At 40.5% G+C, this 20,030-nt stretch overlaps 1 protein-coding gene across 2 annotated transcripts in view; it reads left to right on the forward strand.

Annotated features, from left to right (window-relative positions):
• Positions 1–13,872, forward strand: part of FBXL17 (F-box and leucine rich repeat protein 17) — a 471,962-nt gene extending 458,090 nt beyond the window's left edge. For both annotated transcript variants that reach the window (XM_060009049.1, XM_060009051.1), the window contains one exon: positions 13,431–13,872. In XM_060009049.1, coding sequence (XP_059865032.1) covers positions 13,431–13,571 — 141 coding nt within the window. In that variant the 3' untranslated portion in view covers positions 13,572–13,872. The remainder of the gene's footprint in view (positions 1–13,430) is intronic.
• The last annotated feature ends 6,158 nt before the right edge of the window (positions 13,873–20,030 follow it).

The following is a 20,030-nucleotide window of genomic DNA, read 5'->3' on the forward strand; positions in this document are numbered from 1 at the left end:
AAAAAAAATACGATCCATTTTTTGTTTTTTAATAGTTAGGACCCATTAAATGACAGTCAAACTTATAGAGGAAGAAGAAACCTAGAGACCAGCAGGGCTCTGTGAACAGAGAGAGTAAGTAAGAGTAAGACTCGGCAAGTCTGACCGCCAGTCAGTTCCAGGCTGGTTTGTTTCTTCAAGAAAAACGGCATCTCCCTGGAACCTTTTAAGGGAGTGTGCAAGTACTTGCTTATGTTTTGCTCACTTCTGTTACGGGATGGATGTATAGTGAAATTGTTTTTGTTTTTTTAAAAAAGGAGGCAGGAGGGGCCTACTGCTCCCCAAATGCTGTGGGGTGAATAGGATGTTATGTTGGACTTTGCCTGAAGGCTCCCTGGAACATCATTGCTTTGCAGTAAATAATCTCCTTGGAACTTTGATTTGACTTAAGTAATTATGAGAAAGAATTAGGTTGCAGGATCATATTATTTTTCTAATTTAGGAATAGAAAAGGTGACAGCAGTTTCTTAATGGAGCTCCGATTAGATCCCAGAACTCTGAAGCACCTGACTTCACAAAGTAGAAACAAGGACGTCCTGCTGAGGCTCAGGAGACTGGGGGACCGTGGCTCCGTGGAATGGAAACGGCCGGCCTGCCCCCGAGGCCCAGCCACTCAGCAGCAGGTTACCGGGGCCCCGCCATGCTGGGTCTAATGAAAACTTTGTTTGGCAAGTAGTTTTTCAAGAGAAAACCTAAGCTTCCTTCCCCAGCGTCCAATTTTTATTATATATTTTATCCATTTATTCAAGAAATATCTATTGGGCTTCCCTGGTGGCGCAGTGGTTGAGAGTCCGCCTGCCGATGCAGGGGACACGGGTTCGTGCCCCGGTCCGGGAAGATCCCACATGCCGCGGAGCGGCTGGACCCGTGAGCCATGGCCACTGAGCCTGCGTGTCCGGAACCTGTGCTCCGCAATGGGAGAGGCCACAACAGTGAGAGGCCCGTGTACCGCAAAAAAAAAAAAGAAAAGAAAAAAAAGAAATATCTATTGAGCTCCTTACTGTGTTCCAGTAACTGTAATAGGAGACAGGTCAGAAAAAACAGTGAACGAGATAGAGTTCCTACCCCATGGAGCCTGCAGCCTGCTAGGGAAGACAGACAAGTAAATGGGCAGTTACTGTGCTATCAGACTGTAAATTAATTTTCAAAAGCGGCACCTGCGATTCTGTTTCTTCTACAAGAAGAACTTCACTTTGGTCCCACCTGGCTTTCAGCTATGGTCCTCTCCAGTTTTATCTTTCTGGCACTCAGCCGTTCAGTTCCTGAAAAGGATTAACTATGCACAGTTGTCCTTACTTTTCACCACTCCATACACTCTCTTTTTGTTCTGCAAGGTCACCAGTAACTTCCGTGTCACCAAATCCAGTTTCCATTTTCTCTAACCACAACTTGCTCCATCTCTGAGCAGCTGCATCCACATGGTAACCACTCCCTCCTTAGTGAGGATGCTTTTCTGTTGTCTCCAGTGTCGCCACACTCCTGGCTTTTCTATCTCCACCTCCCATACTGCTTCTCTGTGCCTCTGTTCCCTCATCTGTAAAGTGGAAATAAAAACAGCAGCTATCTCCTAGGCTATTGAGAGGATTAAGTGAGTTAATATGTGTAAAAGTCCTTACATGAAGTAAACAGTGAATATTAGCTCTTACTTGTAGTGGTGGTAAATTCTTACATTCTCACCCCCATGACTCCCCTCCTCCTTGGAATATAAGATCCATGGGCTTCTAGTCTATGTTATATTGCCAGGCCCTACCACAGTGGCTGGTACGTAACAGATGCTAAACAAATATGTGTTGGAGGATGGATAGATGGATTGGGGATTGTTCCTCATCTGCATTCTGTGTGGCTCCAAGGTTCTGAGGAGGTTCCTCAGAGCCTCCAGGAATGACAGAGTGGCTAAGAGGCCGTGGGGCCTGGTCCTTGCACCTAACATCAGCCAGAGCACCCCCCTTTTATTGCTTTATCCAGTTATTTATTTGGTTTGTATACTTATTTATTACTTTGGTGTGCAGAAGTATTGCACAGCCAAAAGCAAGTTTGAAAACCATTAGATCCCACTGCCTCTGAATAATTTGATAGGTAACAAAAAGTATCTAGACAGAGGGAAATAAATAAGAAAGATGACACCTTGGATTTAATACCAGTTTCCTGTAGCTGGGGAATTCTGAGTGCAGCCTCAAGGGTTCAGGTCAGTCAAGGACAGAGTTCAGACATCTGCTGTGTGGGACGAGACTCAGCATCCTTCAGAGCCTAACCCTGAAATGCTCTGATTTATGTAGAGTCTCTCTTCTGAAAGCCAAAAATATCACTTATTTTCAGGTTTTTAAATTTTAATTTATGGATTTATCACTTTTATACAGAATACATTTTTGCTGCTAATAAACTTGTTTTAGGAAACATGTCAAATCCCTAAATTCTACCTGATGGAAACTCAATTTTAGAAAGATTTCTTTTTCGTCAGGTGTCCATGGGTAATTACCACTGTCCTAGGCTTTATGTAAGAAAATAAAAACTGAAATCAAGAAAGCCATTACGCACAAAAGAAAACATAAGTTTTGGTTCTGAGAGTTTTCTCCCTCAATTGTGTTTTTCAGCTTAACTTTGCAAGTTTAATTTAGAAACACGCAGATGTGTTCCATAAATATATTACACTTACCGGTCACTTAGTGACAGTGTTAATTATCTTATTAGGACCCAGGTTTTCTCAAATAGTCTTTTACTGAATCATTTAGAGCGCCACCAAGACTCCCCGAGTGGCTTTCTCCATCCTGGTGTCCCACACATGTCAATTTTGGTTCTAACCTGCATTGCACATGCAAATCTATACCAAAAATGTACAGACTTGCACGATGGGTCAGTTCCATGGGTTTGTGGCCTCAGAACGTCCTATGGAATACTGTGTACCTGGAGGTTCCAATTGGCTTGAAACATCCTTCCAGGTGAAGGATCACTTGGTGAAACAGGGAATGAAAATGTCACTAATTTTTCTCTCTGACAGTCTAGTTTTTGGACTCCTGTCACACTAATCTCTAATCAGAGGCTTCAGGTTGGTGAGCCCCGGTTCTCACTTAGTACTGCAGGCGTTTCTGTGATCTCCATCCTCCCAGGTTCTTCGCGGCTTTCTCACCATGCTAATTCAAGTGAACAGAAGCAATGCCAGTGTTAACAGGAAACCCACATTTCATGAAAAAGAGACAGCGTGAATCCAGGCCTGTTGTGATAGTGGCAGAGCACGGCACTGCCAGTCATTGCAGATCCTGAAATGGAGTGACTGCATTTGACAAAGTTGACTGAATTTATGAGCCTGCCTCTGTCAGGTTCATTGCATTCTCAGTATCTGTCTCCTTCTACGCTTTGGGATTTTTAGATGAGTTTTTTGCCACCCAAAACTAATATTTCTTACCTCTGTATAAAAAAAAAAAACATCCTTAAAGGCCTCAGGCTCTTGGTATGAGGTTCATGCATGAGGCATAGTGCATTATGGGTGTCCTGTAATCAGCCGATGCCCATAATTTAGCAGGTGGCTTTTAGGCTCCAATAAGATAATCATTTTCTTCTTAAAAATTATATTAAATACTCAGTCATGTGTGCCCTCTCCTCCCACCTCTTGAGTGGTCCTTGAGGAAGCACTACGTCCTTGTGTGAACTGGGTTTAGGGGAATCTTTCCCTCCGTTAGCTGTTGGGAAGGTCAGGTGGCCACCTCCTTTGGCTGTGCCCAACTGGAGATGGAAGACCAAGGTGGAAGGACAGGAAACCAGTCTGTTTTTGCTACACTCAAAGAATATACATTTTGTTTCAGACAGTGATGAATATCTGAAACAAGATGGACCAACAAGCTGTAGGAGCAATAGCTTCTTTCCTCCAGAACCCCTGACTCAGTGTTTAATGTGGTGGTGGCACGGGAGGTGGGTGGGTACTTGTTACCTGTAAGTGATGGTAGTTCAGACCTTGATTTCAGATTCCCAAGTGCAGAAACCACCTGCGCCCTCTAGGAGCTCTTCCATCAGCCTGAGCTGCACATTGGAATCTCCTAGGAGCTTTAAAAAATACTAATGCCTGGGTCCCATTCCTCCAAGGTTGGGTTACATTTAGTCTGGGTTATGGCCTGGGCACTGGGATTTTTCAGAGATCCCCAGGTGATTCTAATGAGCAGTTGGGCTGAGAACCACTGTATTCTTGTTCGTATTCCTGGTTGCAGACACAGTTTAATTTTTTAAATTCGTTATTTGTATTTCAAAGTTAAATCCAAGCCACTTTGACTTCATAGGAAATCCACTGAGAAACGTTTTCCGAGGCTGAACACCTGTTTCCCCTTAGGGCCCCCAGACAGAGCATGTTCAGGTTAATTACTTTCATTTTACAATCACTGCTGTCCCACCACTATGAGTTATATACCTAAGACCACCTAAACTGTGTGTGTGGTGTTCTGAACATTCTTAGTTATACCCTAATTTCAATAACTGCAAAAGGTTTTCTGGGGTAAACTGTCCCTCGAATTCTTTGGCTACTTCTGCGGATGAAGTCCAAAGAGCTCTTAAATGATTCTCCTTTGGGGGCATTATTGACACAGCTTAATTCGTCCCACATCAGTAAACGTGGATTGATCATTTGTTACGTATGAGTCACTGTGGAGTGTGGAGAAAGGCTTTGGTTTGACTGAGAAAGGAAGCGGGAAGGAAAGGCACGTGAAGCTGCCTGCAGGGTGGAGAAAAGGAGCTGGGCGCTCCACTCATGCCGAGAATCATTCCACAGCCCTCACCAGCCTTTCGCTTCCCTGTGGGGTCCGCCTGCAGCCTCTTTCTGCCTGTTGAGCTGCTGGCTGCTGGGACGCTAGGCTTGCAGCTGAAGGGAAAGAGATGAGGTGAGAGATTGTAACAGTGGCGCCAGATTCCTGGTGTCCTGGACCTCCCTGCTCTGATCATAGGGAAACATTAGCCGGATGGGGTATGCCACCCAAACAGGGACATGAAACGTCCTGCTGCAAAGGGAGGGAAATAGAATCATCAAAAACATCTACCCTGGCCTGCAGAGAGCCCAGTGCATGTGGTTGGCTGTGAGGGTCCTGGCAAAATCACTGTTATTGTCTGCTCTTTTATTCTCTTCTTAGTGTCCTATTTACAATATTTTAAACTGCACTTAGATGACTCATCTCATTTACATGCAAATTTGAGGTATTACTAAATTCATGTCACCCTTATTTTATCCGTTTTAATATGTGCCCATCTTGGGGCCAGTGGGCACTTGGTGAAAGAGCAGCTGTCACCCGGTGAATGCCAGGTCCCACGGACAGCCAGCACGCTGTCCCGGGAGCCAAGAAGCTCAGAGGGAGGCCGACTCCGGAGGCATATTGCCCAGAAGTCAGCCTGTGGGGCTGTTAGCAGTGAGTGGCTGTTGCCCAGGAGTCTGTGAAGAGTGACAGACCAGCGTGAGGGCAAGAGCCCTGAATTAGGACGCAGGAGTTGACTGTGCTATTTGCGACACTTTCACAGACTTACTGTGGGCTCCTTACTTTTCCAGACTGCAGAAAGGGGAGGGGAGGCCTTTTCTTTGCACCCACCCACCCCCATGCTCAGAGCAGTGCTATTGGAAACAAGAACTTACTTCAGTTATACCCTTGAGTTTGTTAGATGGGCTGGAGAAGCATTGCCTTACAAAGCTTACAAAGTGAAGGACAGATTATTTGTTTTATTCTAGCTCATGAGCGGGTTTCCTTTCTCCCCTGAATAATATGTGTATATTTAGTGCATGGGGTACACAAGCCGATACGTCCTCGTCCTTCAGGAGTCCCCTTAAGTATCGCTTTTTTTGGAAAGCCCTTTCCAGCCCTCCTGGCGGAGGTCAGGAGCTACTAAGTTTTGTCCACAGCAACCTGTACTTCCCCTAGAAAGCACTTCTCAGGCCTTGCTGCTGTTGTTGTAATTGTCCATCTTCCCACACCAAGAGGGCAGGGACCATATCTGTCATGCTGGCCATTCTACCTCTGGGACACAGAAAAACGTTTTGAAGGGTAGAAGATTGGAGGGAAAGCTACACCAGTTTATGGCATGGTGCCCCGCTAAAAGGCTCCGTCACATTTCCATCACGTGTCAAAGTCTCCACAACCACAGTTCCACAGCAGAATGTTCCCCAGGCCACGTGAGATCTATTGTAATTTACATTCCCATAGAGCAGCCACTTTGAAGAGCTTGTAAAGGACTTTGAATTGTATTTATATGTAAACCGCCATCACTTTTTTAATGTTAGCTGGAAAATGAATGTCAGTGAACGTGTCACTGAGTGGGTGCTCAGCTAGGCCCTAGTCTGACACTTCGCGCATCGCATTGTGTGCAGGGCAGTGTGTCCCAGGGCAGAGAGCACCTGTGCTGCAGGGTCCCGGATTCAAATCCTGGCTGCCATTTACTAGCTGTGTGACCCTGTGTGAAATACTAATTCTGTATGAGCCACAGTTCATCTGTAATCAGTGGTATTAATGCTTAGGTGCTTGGAAAATAGTAGATGCTCACTGAATGTTTCTCCCTAGTCCTCTTCCTCCATCCTTGCTGGAATGGGGACATACTTTTATTTTGCCTATTGGTCATTAGGCTGAAAAATTAACAAATTGCTTTCAAGTATTTTGCCAAAATAAACCATGCTGAAGAATCCGTTTGATTTATCCCGTAGCACATGAGAGCCTAATCCTGATAAGTACAGTGTCTCTCGGTAGGGAGCATGAGGCAATTTTAGTGGGAGAATTTTTCCTTGTTTGGGACTATACTGTATATTGGAGTATTGTTTACATGTTCCCTGGGACAACAAATGCCAAATACCACTGTGACAAGGAAAACAACAACCAAAGACCAGCCCCTCGGGTAAACAGTGAAGACATGTAGAACTGCTGAAGCCCAAGAAATCAGAGGGTGGAAATAGCATTGTTTTGAGTCAGGAGATCTGCCCACAGTTCCCCCTGTCGCCAGACAACTGTGACATCAGAAGGAACCTTAGATATCACAAAACTTCAGAATCTTCTGTGGGACCCTCCTGGGTCTGCTACCCTGAGCAGGGCACTGGATGCTGAAGGCTGAAGTATGAAATCTTCTGAACCATGTGGGTTTTCACAAAGTTTTGGAAACTGGCGCATATGCAGTGACCATCAGCATGTTTCTCAGTGTCACCTACCCAGTGTAGTGTGTCACTCATCTCCAGTAGGAAGGCTGCCATCAGTTAATCTGAAGTATAGCCTAGGCATTTCCTGAGCACTGCGCAACAGCCACATGGCCCAGCGACCACCAGCTCATGATGCTGAACCACCATCACGGGCTGCTTTGGTCTCCTGTGCAAAATTATTGGAAAGCCCAGGCAAGGTGTATCTGGAAGGAGGCACCCGGTGATATCAGATGGAAAGAAGAGAAAGGAGAGTAGCACAAACAATCACCTTGGTTGTGAACTTCAGAAGATTAAAGGAGTTTGGAGCTGCCCTAATGTCAAGACATTAGAGACTGCCACCACCATAGCTAAATGCCCTGGGAACAAGGTGAGCTTATCTCCATGATTTCTGGGTATTAGTATTATTTGGTGCCTTTTTGTTTCCTCAATACACACTCATGGAACAACTACTATATTAATTTAGCCAACAAATATTTATTGAGTACTTATTATGTGCCAGGCATTCGCTAGCTGCTAGGGGTTTGGTAGTGAACAGAAACAACAAAAACTCCTGTCTCATGAGCTTATATTCTAATGGGATGAGAATGTGCCAGAGAGAGTGTGTAGGACTGAAAACAAGAAGATGACTAAAATCCTCCTTGCTGTCAAGGAACTTACGGTCTAGGAAAAATGCAATACATTTATTGCTTGTGGTATTTTAAATAGTGTCCACTTTTTGCAGAGAAACTTTCTTCATTAAAAAAAATGATTTTAAGTGGTTCATTATATTCTTTTTTATAAATTAATTAATTTATGTATTTTTGGCTGTGTTAGGTCTTTGTTGCTGCACGTGGGCTTTTCTCTGGCTGTAGCGAGCAGGGGCTACTCTTTGTTGTGGTGCACGAGCTTCTCACTGTGGTGGCTTCTCTAGTTGTGGAGCACGGACTCTAGGCGCACAGGCTTCACAGTTGTGGCACGTGGGCTCAGTAGTTGTGGCGCATGGGCTTAGTTGCTCCGCAGCATGTGGGATCTTCCCAGACAAAGGCTCAAACCCATGTCCCCTGCATCGGCAGGTAGATTCTTAACCACTGCGCCACCAGGGAAGTCCCTAAGTGGTTCATTATATTCTCAAGTGTGGTTTTAATATACTCAGATGTCAAATATTTCCCCCCGACATAAGAAGCATGTTCTATTTTATAACAAGAGTCAAAGAGGAAATAAGAGTCACTTAACATAAATGGTTTCTGCAGCAAATTCCATTAGAAATTGTATTTTTTGAACAATAGGTATTATTGAGAAGATATATAATAGGTATTATTATAATTAATAATAGGTATTAATTAATAATAGGTAATTAATATTAGATATAATTAATAATAGGTATTATTATTATTCAGGCCTAGGCTTGCACTTTCTGGAATTTTCTGGGGAAAGTGTCAATAAGGAGGTGAAGAAACAGGGTGATGGTCTGGATAAATTGGTTAAACTGAATCTCAGAAACTCTGAAGGATCTCTCCTCACCCTTCTATAGTAGCAGCAACAATAGGATGAAACTATAGTATGATTTACCTTAATTTGCATAGCAGTTTGCCTCATTTTCAAAAAGTGCTAATAGATGTTAACTCAAAATAGATTAAAATACCAGACAAATTGCTATTACCTTAAAAAGAGTTACAATAATTTTGAAAATGTAAATTACGGCTATACAGTCTTTGGAGAGAACTATATTTCTTATATTAAAAATAAAACCTGTGGTACAAGCTTTTTTTCCCCTTTAATCACAGTAATTTCTTCAAATGACACTGCGGCATACTTCTTTAGGAAGATACGCTGCATTTTTCAAATCTTATGTGTAATATAAGAATTGCCATTGATAGTTTTCAGCAGCTGAAAAAGAAATTATAGAAAACCAGGGATCGTGGGGAAACTTTTTAAAATTCATCTTTATGTTCCTTTTTTTATATTACATACATTTTATGAGTTGGAACAGAGAATGGTTCTTTTCATTCTAGCAAGTGGAGTTGTGCATGACAAAATGCCTGCAGAAATGTGTATGTAGGCGTAACGATTTAAAATGATTTGGACCCTCCTGGTGTCTTACACCCAACTTTTTCTCTGAGGCACCAAAGCACTTATGGAGTCTATACAAAGAGGTGAGCATAATTTATACTTCTGAGGAGTAAATGAAAATAACTTCAGTATAAAATTTGTCACACCATATTGCCAGGAGACACTATAAGTAAAAGATAGAACCTTCCCTAGTGGGAGTACATGTATTTCCCCTGAATAGCTTCTACCCAACAAAGCTCTAAAATGGAAAATTTGCATTTTCCCTACTGCTTTGTTTTGCTAACACAGTTAGCAAAAAGATTGCTTAGAAGACACATTATATCCACGGAGGATTACCTGTAACGTTTTTCATACAGCTATACAAAGCCAACTTACTGTCTGTCCTTGCCCATAAGCTATGAAAGCCAGAGATCTAACACACTCTATATTCTTAGCTATAGGTGGATCTTACTTTATGCAACAGAAATAGGTAAATTGAATTTTGGTAAGTCAAAGGAATATAAAACACATTAAGAGAGCTGACAAAATAACCCTACCATGAAAGTCTTTGCTAAAGTAAACAATTATCTCCTAATTTATGTACTTCATAAATCCATATCTCATGTATCAAGTTTGCTTAAGGTGAATTTTATATCTCCTCTTGAAAAACAGTTATCACTTAGTGATATTTTCTCTTTTTAAAAATTGGACCCTCGGGGCTTCCCTGGTGGCGCAGTGGTTGAGAGTCCACCTGCCAATGCAGGGGACATGGGTTCGTGCCCCGGTCCGGGAGGATCCCACATGCCGCGGAGCAGCTGGGCCCGTGAGCCATGGCCGCTGAGCCTGCATGTCCGGAACCTGTGCTCCACAACGGGAGAGGCTACAACAGTGAGAGGCCCGCATACCGCAGAAAAACAAACAAACAAACAAAAAATTGGACCTCCAAAACAAAATGCCTGTCAACCCTCGGTATAAAACTTTGTACAGGCCTATGTGTAGATTAGAAAAGATGTACTGCAGAAGACAGGCCCCATCTTTATGGTGGGTTTAAATGTTTTCCCTTCTCCCTCCGTTTTTCGTTTATTTTTCAGTTAGTTGTTCCTTGAATGCTAAGTGATTTGGGCCGTGTTTACTTCCTTTCCAATTCGATGCAGATTTTCTGAAAGTCCTCTGACCAGATGACTTCAGCTGTCCCTTAGAAGGACCTGCATCCTTCTGGGTTTGTTCATGGCTACAGGGTGGAATGTAACCTAACCACAGCCTGGGGAATGTCAGGTAAAGAAAAGGGAGGATTTCCTGAAAGTGGATATTTAAAACCTGGACTGTATTACTAAGAAAAGTTCTGAATTCTCCAGAGAGCATTAAGATAGAATAGATTCTTCTTGTATCCGAAGTATTTTTAAAAAATTTTTATTGGAGTATAGTTGCTTTACAATGTCGTGTTAGTTTCTACTGTACAGCAAAGTGAATCAGCTATACGTATACATATATCCCCTCTTTTTGGGATTTCCTTCCCAGTTAGATCACCACAGAGCACTGAGTAGAGTTCCCTGAGCTATACAGTAGGTTCTCATTAGTCATCTATTTTATACATGGTATCAATAGTGTATAGTTACTTCTTGTCCTGCGATGATTTTATTTTGAGCATTACAACTTATGTTATCAAGGTTTATTTCTGAAATATCTCAGAAGTTGAACAATATTGAGCATCCCTATAGAGAACTGGTCACCCTACCATAGCATTAATTAATTCAATGAATGACCGTTTACTGAACGCCAGCTGTACTAATAAGAGCTACCATTTGGGGACCTTTTTATGTCAGTCGCAGTGTTAGGCGTATTATTTTATCCTTGTAACAGTCCTGTGACATCAGTACTATTATCCAGTTTTTACAGTTGAGGAAACCAAATGGTAAATCAGGATTCCAACCTGTGCCTGGTTGACTCTCAAGTCAACTACAGTTGTCATGTTTCTTCTCTACTTTGTATACAGCTCTATAGCCTTAAAGATAAAAGGCAGTCTCTGGTCCCCAGACTTTGGTTCAGGTAGAAGAGAGTGGCAAGTAAAGAGATGATTGCAACACAATGTGAGAGTGCTTAAATAAGAGACAAGCCTTGCAGTTACCCGTCATGGGTCCACAGAGAAGGTGTACCGGGACCAACCTCGTGGGGAGTTACGCTTGCTTAGGGAAGGTTTCCTGAAGGAGGGAATTCCTGAGCTGAATACAAGTTCCTCTGGGAATTGTTGGTCTTCAGTATGTTGTGATTAGTATGTTAGTGTCTGGCTTTGCCTTGCTCTTGGGTTTCTATTTTTTATTTGTAGTTTGTTATTGTTTTCTCATTCATTCACTGAGAAGTAGGCCTGGCTCATGAATACAAAAATGATCATGGCTCTTGTAAGATCTTACATGGGAACAGGAGTAGACATTAAACAAAGCAATTATAAACTAACTTTGAAGGTACCATGAACGAAAAGTAGGCAATGTTGGAAGAGTGAATAACCTGGAAGCCTTACCTAATGTGGGGAGGGGAGCAGGGTGAGGGCTGTGATCAAAGTTCCCTGGGAAAATGACACTAAACTAAGAACTAAGAATAAGGTGGAGTAGGCATGAGAAGGGGACATTCAGGTGGAAGTGGATTTAACAGTATTCCAGATAAAGAGAACAGCATGTGCAAAGATCCTGAGGCCAGAAGGAACTCGGACAGCTTGATAACTTTAAATTAGGTCAGGTGACTGGTTAGTATCAAAAATATACTAGAGAGATAGGCATGGCTAGATGATGCATGACTTTCTAAGTGTACTGTTCTAAGCAACCTCAACTCAAGCAAGACTTAGGATAGAAATTCAAATTTAAAAAATCAAAAATTATATTGCTTAGAACTCCTTTTGAGATCATCAGTTGATATTCTCAACTCCAATTTGTATATCTGTTTTTCTCTTTTATTCAAAATTATTTTGTGTTTTTGTGAATGAAATGTTATACATTGTATCTACATCACAAAAAGAATTAACTGCATGGCTTGGTTGAATTTGGAATGAAAACTGATTTTAATACAAGAAAGTCTTGTATAGCAATGCTGACAAAGACTAAGTATCATCAGTGCAATGTGGAAATATCAACTCTAAATTTAACAAAAAGATTATATATAACATGGTTTACCAAATCACCCAGAAAACACCATGTTATTTCAGAAAAGCGCAGATGACTTAATGTCATGGTCATCACACTCCCAAGCGTGCTTTCAAAGCAAACAGCAAGGGTTTGATGTTGTTTTAGGTTTTTCCTTGTGGTCCTGATCTTTCTCAATAGTGGACAGACATGGAGAGGGAGCACAAAAAGGTGTGTCACCAGCACCTTCTTTCAGACCAGCTTACCCAGTATAAATGAAATATTGATGTATTTGAAAATGCCCGAGTGTTCAATAAAGATTTTAAATAAAGCTACCTAAAAGTTGCGGTTCTTGGGTTAATCATTTATTTACCTAAAGGATGAAGGAAACCGTCTACTTTTGTGATATGAACTGCAATCAGCTTAAAAATAATTGACAAATTAATCCCTTCACAGCACAGCAATTGTAAAGGTGTTAGTTTTAATTAGGCCTGTCTGATTGCCTTGTCTAATCAAGAATCAAAGTGGTATCTTTGATGGTTAAGGTCTATTGGGGCCATCCCTGACCTGCCAGCCATGTGTGTTTTAATTATTGATTCTTCACAATTCAGCCCTTTCCACAAAGGGACTTGAAGTTTGCAATACCTTAACGTTTAAAAGGAAGAAAAAATAAACATTTTCCCCAACACTTCTATCCAGAATCCTGTGTATCCTCTCCACCAATCTACAGTTCTATCCTCAAAAAGCTGTCAGCTGGACGATGAAGTCCAGTGCACACTAGGATGCTAACTGCTGCCTCACCTCCCAAGTGCCCCATTTTCAATGGACATTGTTAAGATCTTGACAAGTCACGGTCATCTATGCGTCTAGAAAACACTAATTTCTTGATATCATGTCTTTTCAGAAAATCCCTTAGGGTGAATGTAGTACTTAGGAAATCAGGGAGGTCACACAAAAAGCGACACTGTCTTCTCACGAAGCATTGGTCACACTGCTGAAAAGGAAGGAGACGAGGGTTCCCGGTGCCATGGAAAGCGCACCCCAGTGAGCGTGGGCGGCTGTTGGTTTCGGTGGTCCCTGTGGGTGACCGTGGCTCTTCTTTGTGTTTGCAGGTCAGTGAAGTGACAGTGGAGCAGCTGGTGCAGCAGTACCCCCATATCACCTTCAGCACCGTCCTGCAGGACTGTAAGAGGACCCTGGAGAGAGCCTACCAGATGGGCTGGACCCCCAACATGTCTGCTGCCTCCTCCTGACAGCCCTGCCCACGCTTGGGTCCATGTGGATCAGCCAGCAGGGCGGAGAGGAATTGTAGAGTTGGGGTGGGTGATCTCTTGCAAAGGTTTTGACTGTCCCATGTCTCCATGTGTACCCGAGTGTGTATATCTGTGTCTCGTTTGCATAGTGCGTAGCATAAGCTCAATTGCTATTTTGTTCCCAGGTGAGCTGGTTTTTTCCTTAAATAACGATTTTGACAGGCACAGACCTTTAGTTTTTAAGTTCAAAGGCTTATTTCTCTAAAAAAAAAATTTTTTTTTTTTTTTTTTTGCTGTAGAATCAAAAAAAAAAAAAAAAACGGATCCATTATTTTGAGCTTCTAATGACTGCCACTGGAGATGCCCCCAAACGAAGGCAACTGCCTTCTTTTTTGATGGGAAAGAATTGTGCAATTCTACTGATGATGACTGGAAAGGAGCCACGTTGCGCTAATTAGAAGCCTGGAAACTAGTACTTTTCAAGATTTCAAGCACGTACACACATATAGGTTCTCATACTCTCTCATACACACACACACACCCACAGCACTTTCTTTCTAGATCATTTTCTGACACAGGGGCCTTTCTCCAGGCCACTGAGGGAGCACGGCATCCACTGTCACTCTGCCTAACTCACTGTCCCCACAGGTGGCCCAACCTGCTTGTCTGGTGGGCCACTTAGGGACTATAGGGGACAAAACCTTTTGTGAAGTTTTCATATGGAGGCAACAATCTGAGCTCCCCTGACCAGCTCACAAAAGTTAATTATTCATTATTGTACAAAATTCTGTTGAGTACTAAGTATTTTGAGTTTCATGTTAACATTGTATTAGCTTTTATAATACAATGGATAGTAACTGGTCTGGATATGTTTTAATGATATTTGGAGCTACTCTTAGCATTATCCACATTAAAGCCACCAGTGTAATTACTAGTGTGCAGTTATTTAAAAAAAAAAAACTCTACAGATCATTTAATTATTTTTGTTAATTTTGGTAATTATGAAAGTATATTTCTGAGATTTGGGGCTAGTCACGTTAATAGAAGGTTAATGAGTGAGATATGAGTAGACAATCTTTCTATTAAGTTTTTTTTTTTGCTTTGGGCTTTAGAACAGATTTTTTGGATATATGCATGTTATCATATTTTGAATAATTGTTATGCTATGGCAAAGATCTGTTGCTGGTTAATGTATGAGTTAAGAAGAAAAATTAGAAAATCTTTTCATTAAGCTTCTGTTTACACTTGTCAGAAATAAGCATTTCTTTGTTTAATTAAAGATTGCCAGTTTTCAGTTTAGACGGTATCTATTAGTAAATGAATATATGTTTTGATTTCACACATCTTTATGAGTAATTCATATTGGGGACTCAGGCTCAAATAACCTTTCCTATGTCTAGATTTATAATCAAGACAGCAGGGAGGCTTTTTAAGCTAAAGAGTGATTGTCTTTCACAGTAGAGTTAGATATACAAAACCCTGACTTGTGAGTTTGCTATTTATTCTCTCCCAATGTGGACATAACTGTTTTTTGGTCTTTAACAGATATGCTAAGATTTGAGATTCACTTTATATAAGTCCCAGTGTTGCTAAAATGATACTAGCTGTAAGAAATGAAAAATAGCTTTACATTCAAATGCCGTTCACTTATTTATGATAACTCTTTTTGTGTAAACAACTTTCCTTTGATTATGTCGACCTGTTTCTGATGTGGCATGTTTTTGCTTTTAATCCCAATCAGTCTGGAAAATCTAGTCACTAAGCACCGAGAGTATTTTTTCCATCACTAAATGGCTTACTAATTTAATTTCAAGGGAATAAAATTTATGTAAGAAAAAAAGCTGTTTACTATTAACAAACTGTAATTCTTCTTAAACGTTGAACTGTCTCCCCTTCATGTTCATTTCCCCACTACTGAAAACGATCTTAATTCACAATATTTTAACTGATTTTTAATCCAAAACTAATTTATAAGACAATATGTAAAGTAATAGTAGCTTGAGTGAATAAGCAAAAGTTTAATTTTTATATATGTCACACTATATTTTAAATAGTTAAAAAAGACAAAAGGAAGGAGAACCATCAATGATATAGGCGGTGCCGTTTCAGTCCAAAGCTGTGATAATCCTTGGAATGTCACAGTTTGGTTGTCAGATGGTTTCAGAAGTGTGTAATCAATTTTTTTTTAATGTTGCGTTGTTTGAATCTCAAGTACAGCACTATAACATGCTTTAGCTTGGGGGTGGGGGTGGGTTGGGGACTTGCACTTATTCTTTAAGATGTTGACTAATCCAGAAAGCCTGATGCATCATAACCTGGAAAACTGCTTTGGTGTGTTTGTAGGAATCTGTAGAAACATCACATCCAGCCTCAAAGCATTAATCACAAAAACAACCAGAAAAAGCATCACCTTGAATGATGCTGTGATGGTTGTTGAATGTGCTCTCATTAGATGCTTTGAAATAAGGCTTAAAATGATTTTTCTGGGCAATATAGAGTTTCTTTTTTTGCTTAGAATGTCATAAATATATGTGAACATGTTTAATGCAGGGCTTTTTATCCTCTCCAAAATGTCAACAGTATTTTCAGAATAAAGACTATGAAATATATTGCTGTGGTGGAAAATTCTGGTCCTTTGTCTTTAACGTCTCTTTGAGTGGATAAAGGAAATTCATCCAGTTTCGAGTTTCTATATTTCTGTGAATCTTTTGACCTTGCAATGGGTTGCAATAAAAGAGAAAGAAAACACAGTGTCTTTTGTTTTATTTTAGAGACAATAAATGGCCTCCCTTATGCTGGTTGGGTGTGATGCATGCAGCGGTCCGTGTCCTTGGGTGTTTCACTGCAGACTTTATGTAGGTTCAGTGAACCCAGAATAATAAACAGGACTGAATTTAGGAGATTTGCATTTGGCCAGTGAGTACTGAGATAAGATTAAAACCTCAAGGGTTTAAACAGGTGGTCTGTTTAAAGTACCATTCCCTAAACCCTCATTCATTTACTTAGCCATTTATTCATTTTCTCAAAAGTAAATAAATAAACTTATTGAGTAAAAAACATGTGCCAGGCACTGGGCATTTAAAGATAAATAAAACTCATTCCCATCCTGCAATTGCTCATAGCACAGCAAGGAGACAGTCTTAAAAACTAGCCATAGTAGCGGAGCACAGTCAATGTAATTATTAGATGGAGCACAAATAGGAAAGGCAATACCCTTTTACAAAGAGTGAACGAAAATAAAGCAAAGCTAAAGAGGTAGATGGTAAGAAAAATTACTATTTTCAGCCTTGGCTATTCATGGATTGTTTTTTAAAAAGGTTCTTCTGAAAATAAGTGGCCACTGGCTACCATTCACATGAGTTATTCTGAATCTACAGTATTTGCATTGTTTGTATCGCTTGTAATTTTCTTTTTAAAAGGATTCATTTCAGGAGTGCTCATTGCCCAACAAAGCAGACAAAAATCATCTGAAGCCTCAAAAGAAAAACAAATATCCTGCCAGCAAATATGAACTCACAGTCTAAATCACAGAGAATAGCAGGGGTAAGCCAACATTAGTTCAAGTCAACAGAGAAAACAAACAATAGGCCCACATCCTCAAAGGCTTCAATATTAAATGTTAAGATAGATAATTCGGAAAAAATGTTTGATATATTCAAATATATTAAAAATTATTTATAACGTATAAGAAAAAAACTACCAAAAAATGAACAGAAATATTTTTAAAAGAGCGAAATAGAATTTTTAGAAATGAAAAATATAATTGACCATTAAAATGGAAAGACATTAGTAGAAAAGATTCAGCTATAGGGATAATTCGTAAACAGAAAGGTAGATGTGAGTAAACTAAAAGGAAAATTGAAAAAAAAAAAAAGCTTTTCTTCTTTTGCGTGGATAATTTCCATATGGATGACTGAGAGGTTAAGACACATGGGACACAGTATGAGACTTTCCAACATATCTAATCTTGCAGAAGAAAAAAATAGAATAAGGGAATGGCAGTGTTTAAAGCTATAATGGAGTTTCCATTTACTTAAGAAGAAAAAAAAGATTTTGGAGGAGAATATCAAAGGCTCAGTTTTGGATGAGTTAATTTTGAGATGCTCATTAGACTTCCAAATGAGTATATTGAGTATGCAGTTGGATATAGGAGTTCAGTTCTGAGGAGAGGTATACAGATGGCATTTCAAACCATAAGCCGGTCTGAAATCGTCATCTCTGGTCATCATCCATTACTTTAGATAGAAAATCAAGTCTAAGGACTGTGTCTTTGGTCACTCCAAAATTTGGAAGGCAGGGAGAGGAAGCAAACTCTTCAAAGGAAAGTGACACAGAATAACCTGAGAGGAAGGAGGACAACCAGGAGTGTGTTCTATCCTAGAATCAAGTGAAAACAAGCAAAATTAAATAAGCTATTATTTAGGGACACAGTGTATTAATAAAAATGGAAAAAGGAAAAGGTAACAACTGCACAGTTTCAGGGTGGTGGTTACCCTTGGGTGGGCAGGCGTGGGACCACATGGAGGGCTTCAACTGAATCTGCAGGTTCTACTTCATTAGTTGAAGTGTGGATTCACCTGTGTTTGCTTTATTAATATGCTTCATAATGTGTTCATATGTAACAAATTATTTTGTATCGAATGTTTTGTTAACATTTTAAGAAAATTTTATACCTTGTTTAAACTGATTGATTATCCAAAATTGCTAAACCTAGATGCAAGATTCCCTACCTGTTTGGTAGTGGAGGTTAGCTCTGTGTGACGCAGAGTTTACACAATCCCATGTCTAAGCAGGTGGCAGAAGTGGGAGAACATTCTAGTCTCACCTTTCTTTTCTCCTGTGCTGGGAGCGTAGCGTTGCGTAACTCCTTGGTTTCTATCCGACCATCATTGGAATTTTAAGTGGAACAGCGGTCCATGTGGCAGGGAGACAGCTGTGGGAATTCTTCTGGCACACCTGTCATGTCATTACCACTACAGGAATCAAAGGACCACTACACTGTTTTGTAAAACAGTGGGGGGCCCTTTCGTTATCACTTCATTTTTTTTTTTAATATTTGAAAGTAGCTTTTTTTTTTTTAAATTGGGGTATAGTTGCTTTACAATGTTGTGTTAGCTTCTGCTGTACAAGGAAGTGAATCAACTATGCATGTACATATAACCCCTCCCTCTTGAACCTCCCCCCCATCCCCCCCATCTAGGTCACCACAGAGCACTGAGCTGAACTCCCTGCTCTATACAGCAGGTTCCCACTAGCTATCTGTTTCATACATGGTAGTGTATATATGTCAATCCCAATCTCCCAATTCATCCCCCCTTTCCCCCTCCCCCACAGTGTCAACATGTCCCTTCTCTACGTCTGTGTCTCTGTTCCTGCCCTCCAAATGGGTTCATCTATACCATTTTCCTCGATTCTGCGTATATGCGTTAATAAACGATATTTGTTTTTCTCTTTCTGACTTATTTCACTGTTTGACAGTCTCTAGGTCCATCCTTGTCTCTACAAATAACCCAATTTTGTTCCTTTTTATAGCTGAGTAATATTCCATTGTATATATGTACCACATCTTCTTTATCCATTCATCTGTCGATGGACATTTAGGTTGCTTCCATGTCCTGGCTATTGTAAATAGTGCTGCAATAAACATTGGGGTGCATGTGTCTTTTTGAATTATGGTTTTCTCAGGGTATATGCCCAGTAGTGGGATTGCTGGGTCAGATGGCCAAGAGGCACATGAAAAAATACTCAGCAACACTAATTATTAGAGAAATACAGATCAAAACTACAATGAGGTATCACCTCACACCGGTCAGAATGGCCATCATCAAAAAATCTACAAACAATAAATGCTGGAGAGGGTGTGGAGAAAAGGGAACCCTCTTGCACTGTTGGTGGGAATGTAAATTGATACAGCCACTATGGAAAACAGTATGGAGGTTCCTTAAAAAACTAAAAATAGAACTATCACTTCATTTTTAATTATACAAATCTGGTATCAAAACCTTTTAGTAATACAGAAGCTTGTCTGATAATGTGATAATCTATAGTTGAAATGGAACAGTCAGTTGGGGTCAAGTCTATATATTTCATTATATGAATAAACCACAATTTATTTACCCATACTACCATTGGTGGATATTAGGTTGTTTCCTGTTTTGGCATTATGCTTATTAAAATTAATCCCAGTTTCTTGAGAGAGATAGTAGATACAAATATATCAATATTGCTTCCTCAGTCCCTGAAATGCAACCTTCTGTCTCCAAGAAATAAACTTCAGAAAACTAAAATCATCTCCTAAAGAGCATCTCCTTTCCTATGATTTTGCTTGGCTAATACGACTATGTATGGATGTCATCAGCCCAAGAAAAAAGAAACATTCAAAGGGCAAGTGTTTATTTCGGCTCTTTTATTCACCACAAAACGGATGGATGTTTCTTGTACTTTTTCCACAGCTTGGCA

The sequence above is a fragment of the Delphinus delphis genome, chromosome 3, assembly GCF_949987515.2.
Source record: "Delphinus delphis chromosome 3, mDelDel1.2, whole genome shotgun sequence".
NCBI lineage: Eukaryota > Metazoa > Chordata > Mammalia > Artiodactyla > Delphinidae > Delphinus > Delphinus delphis.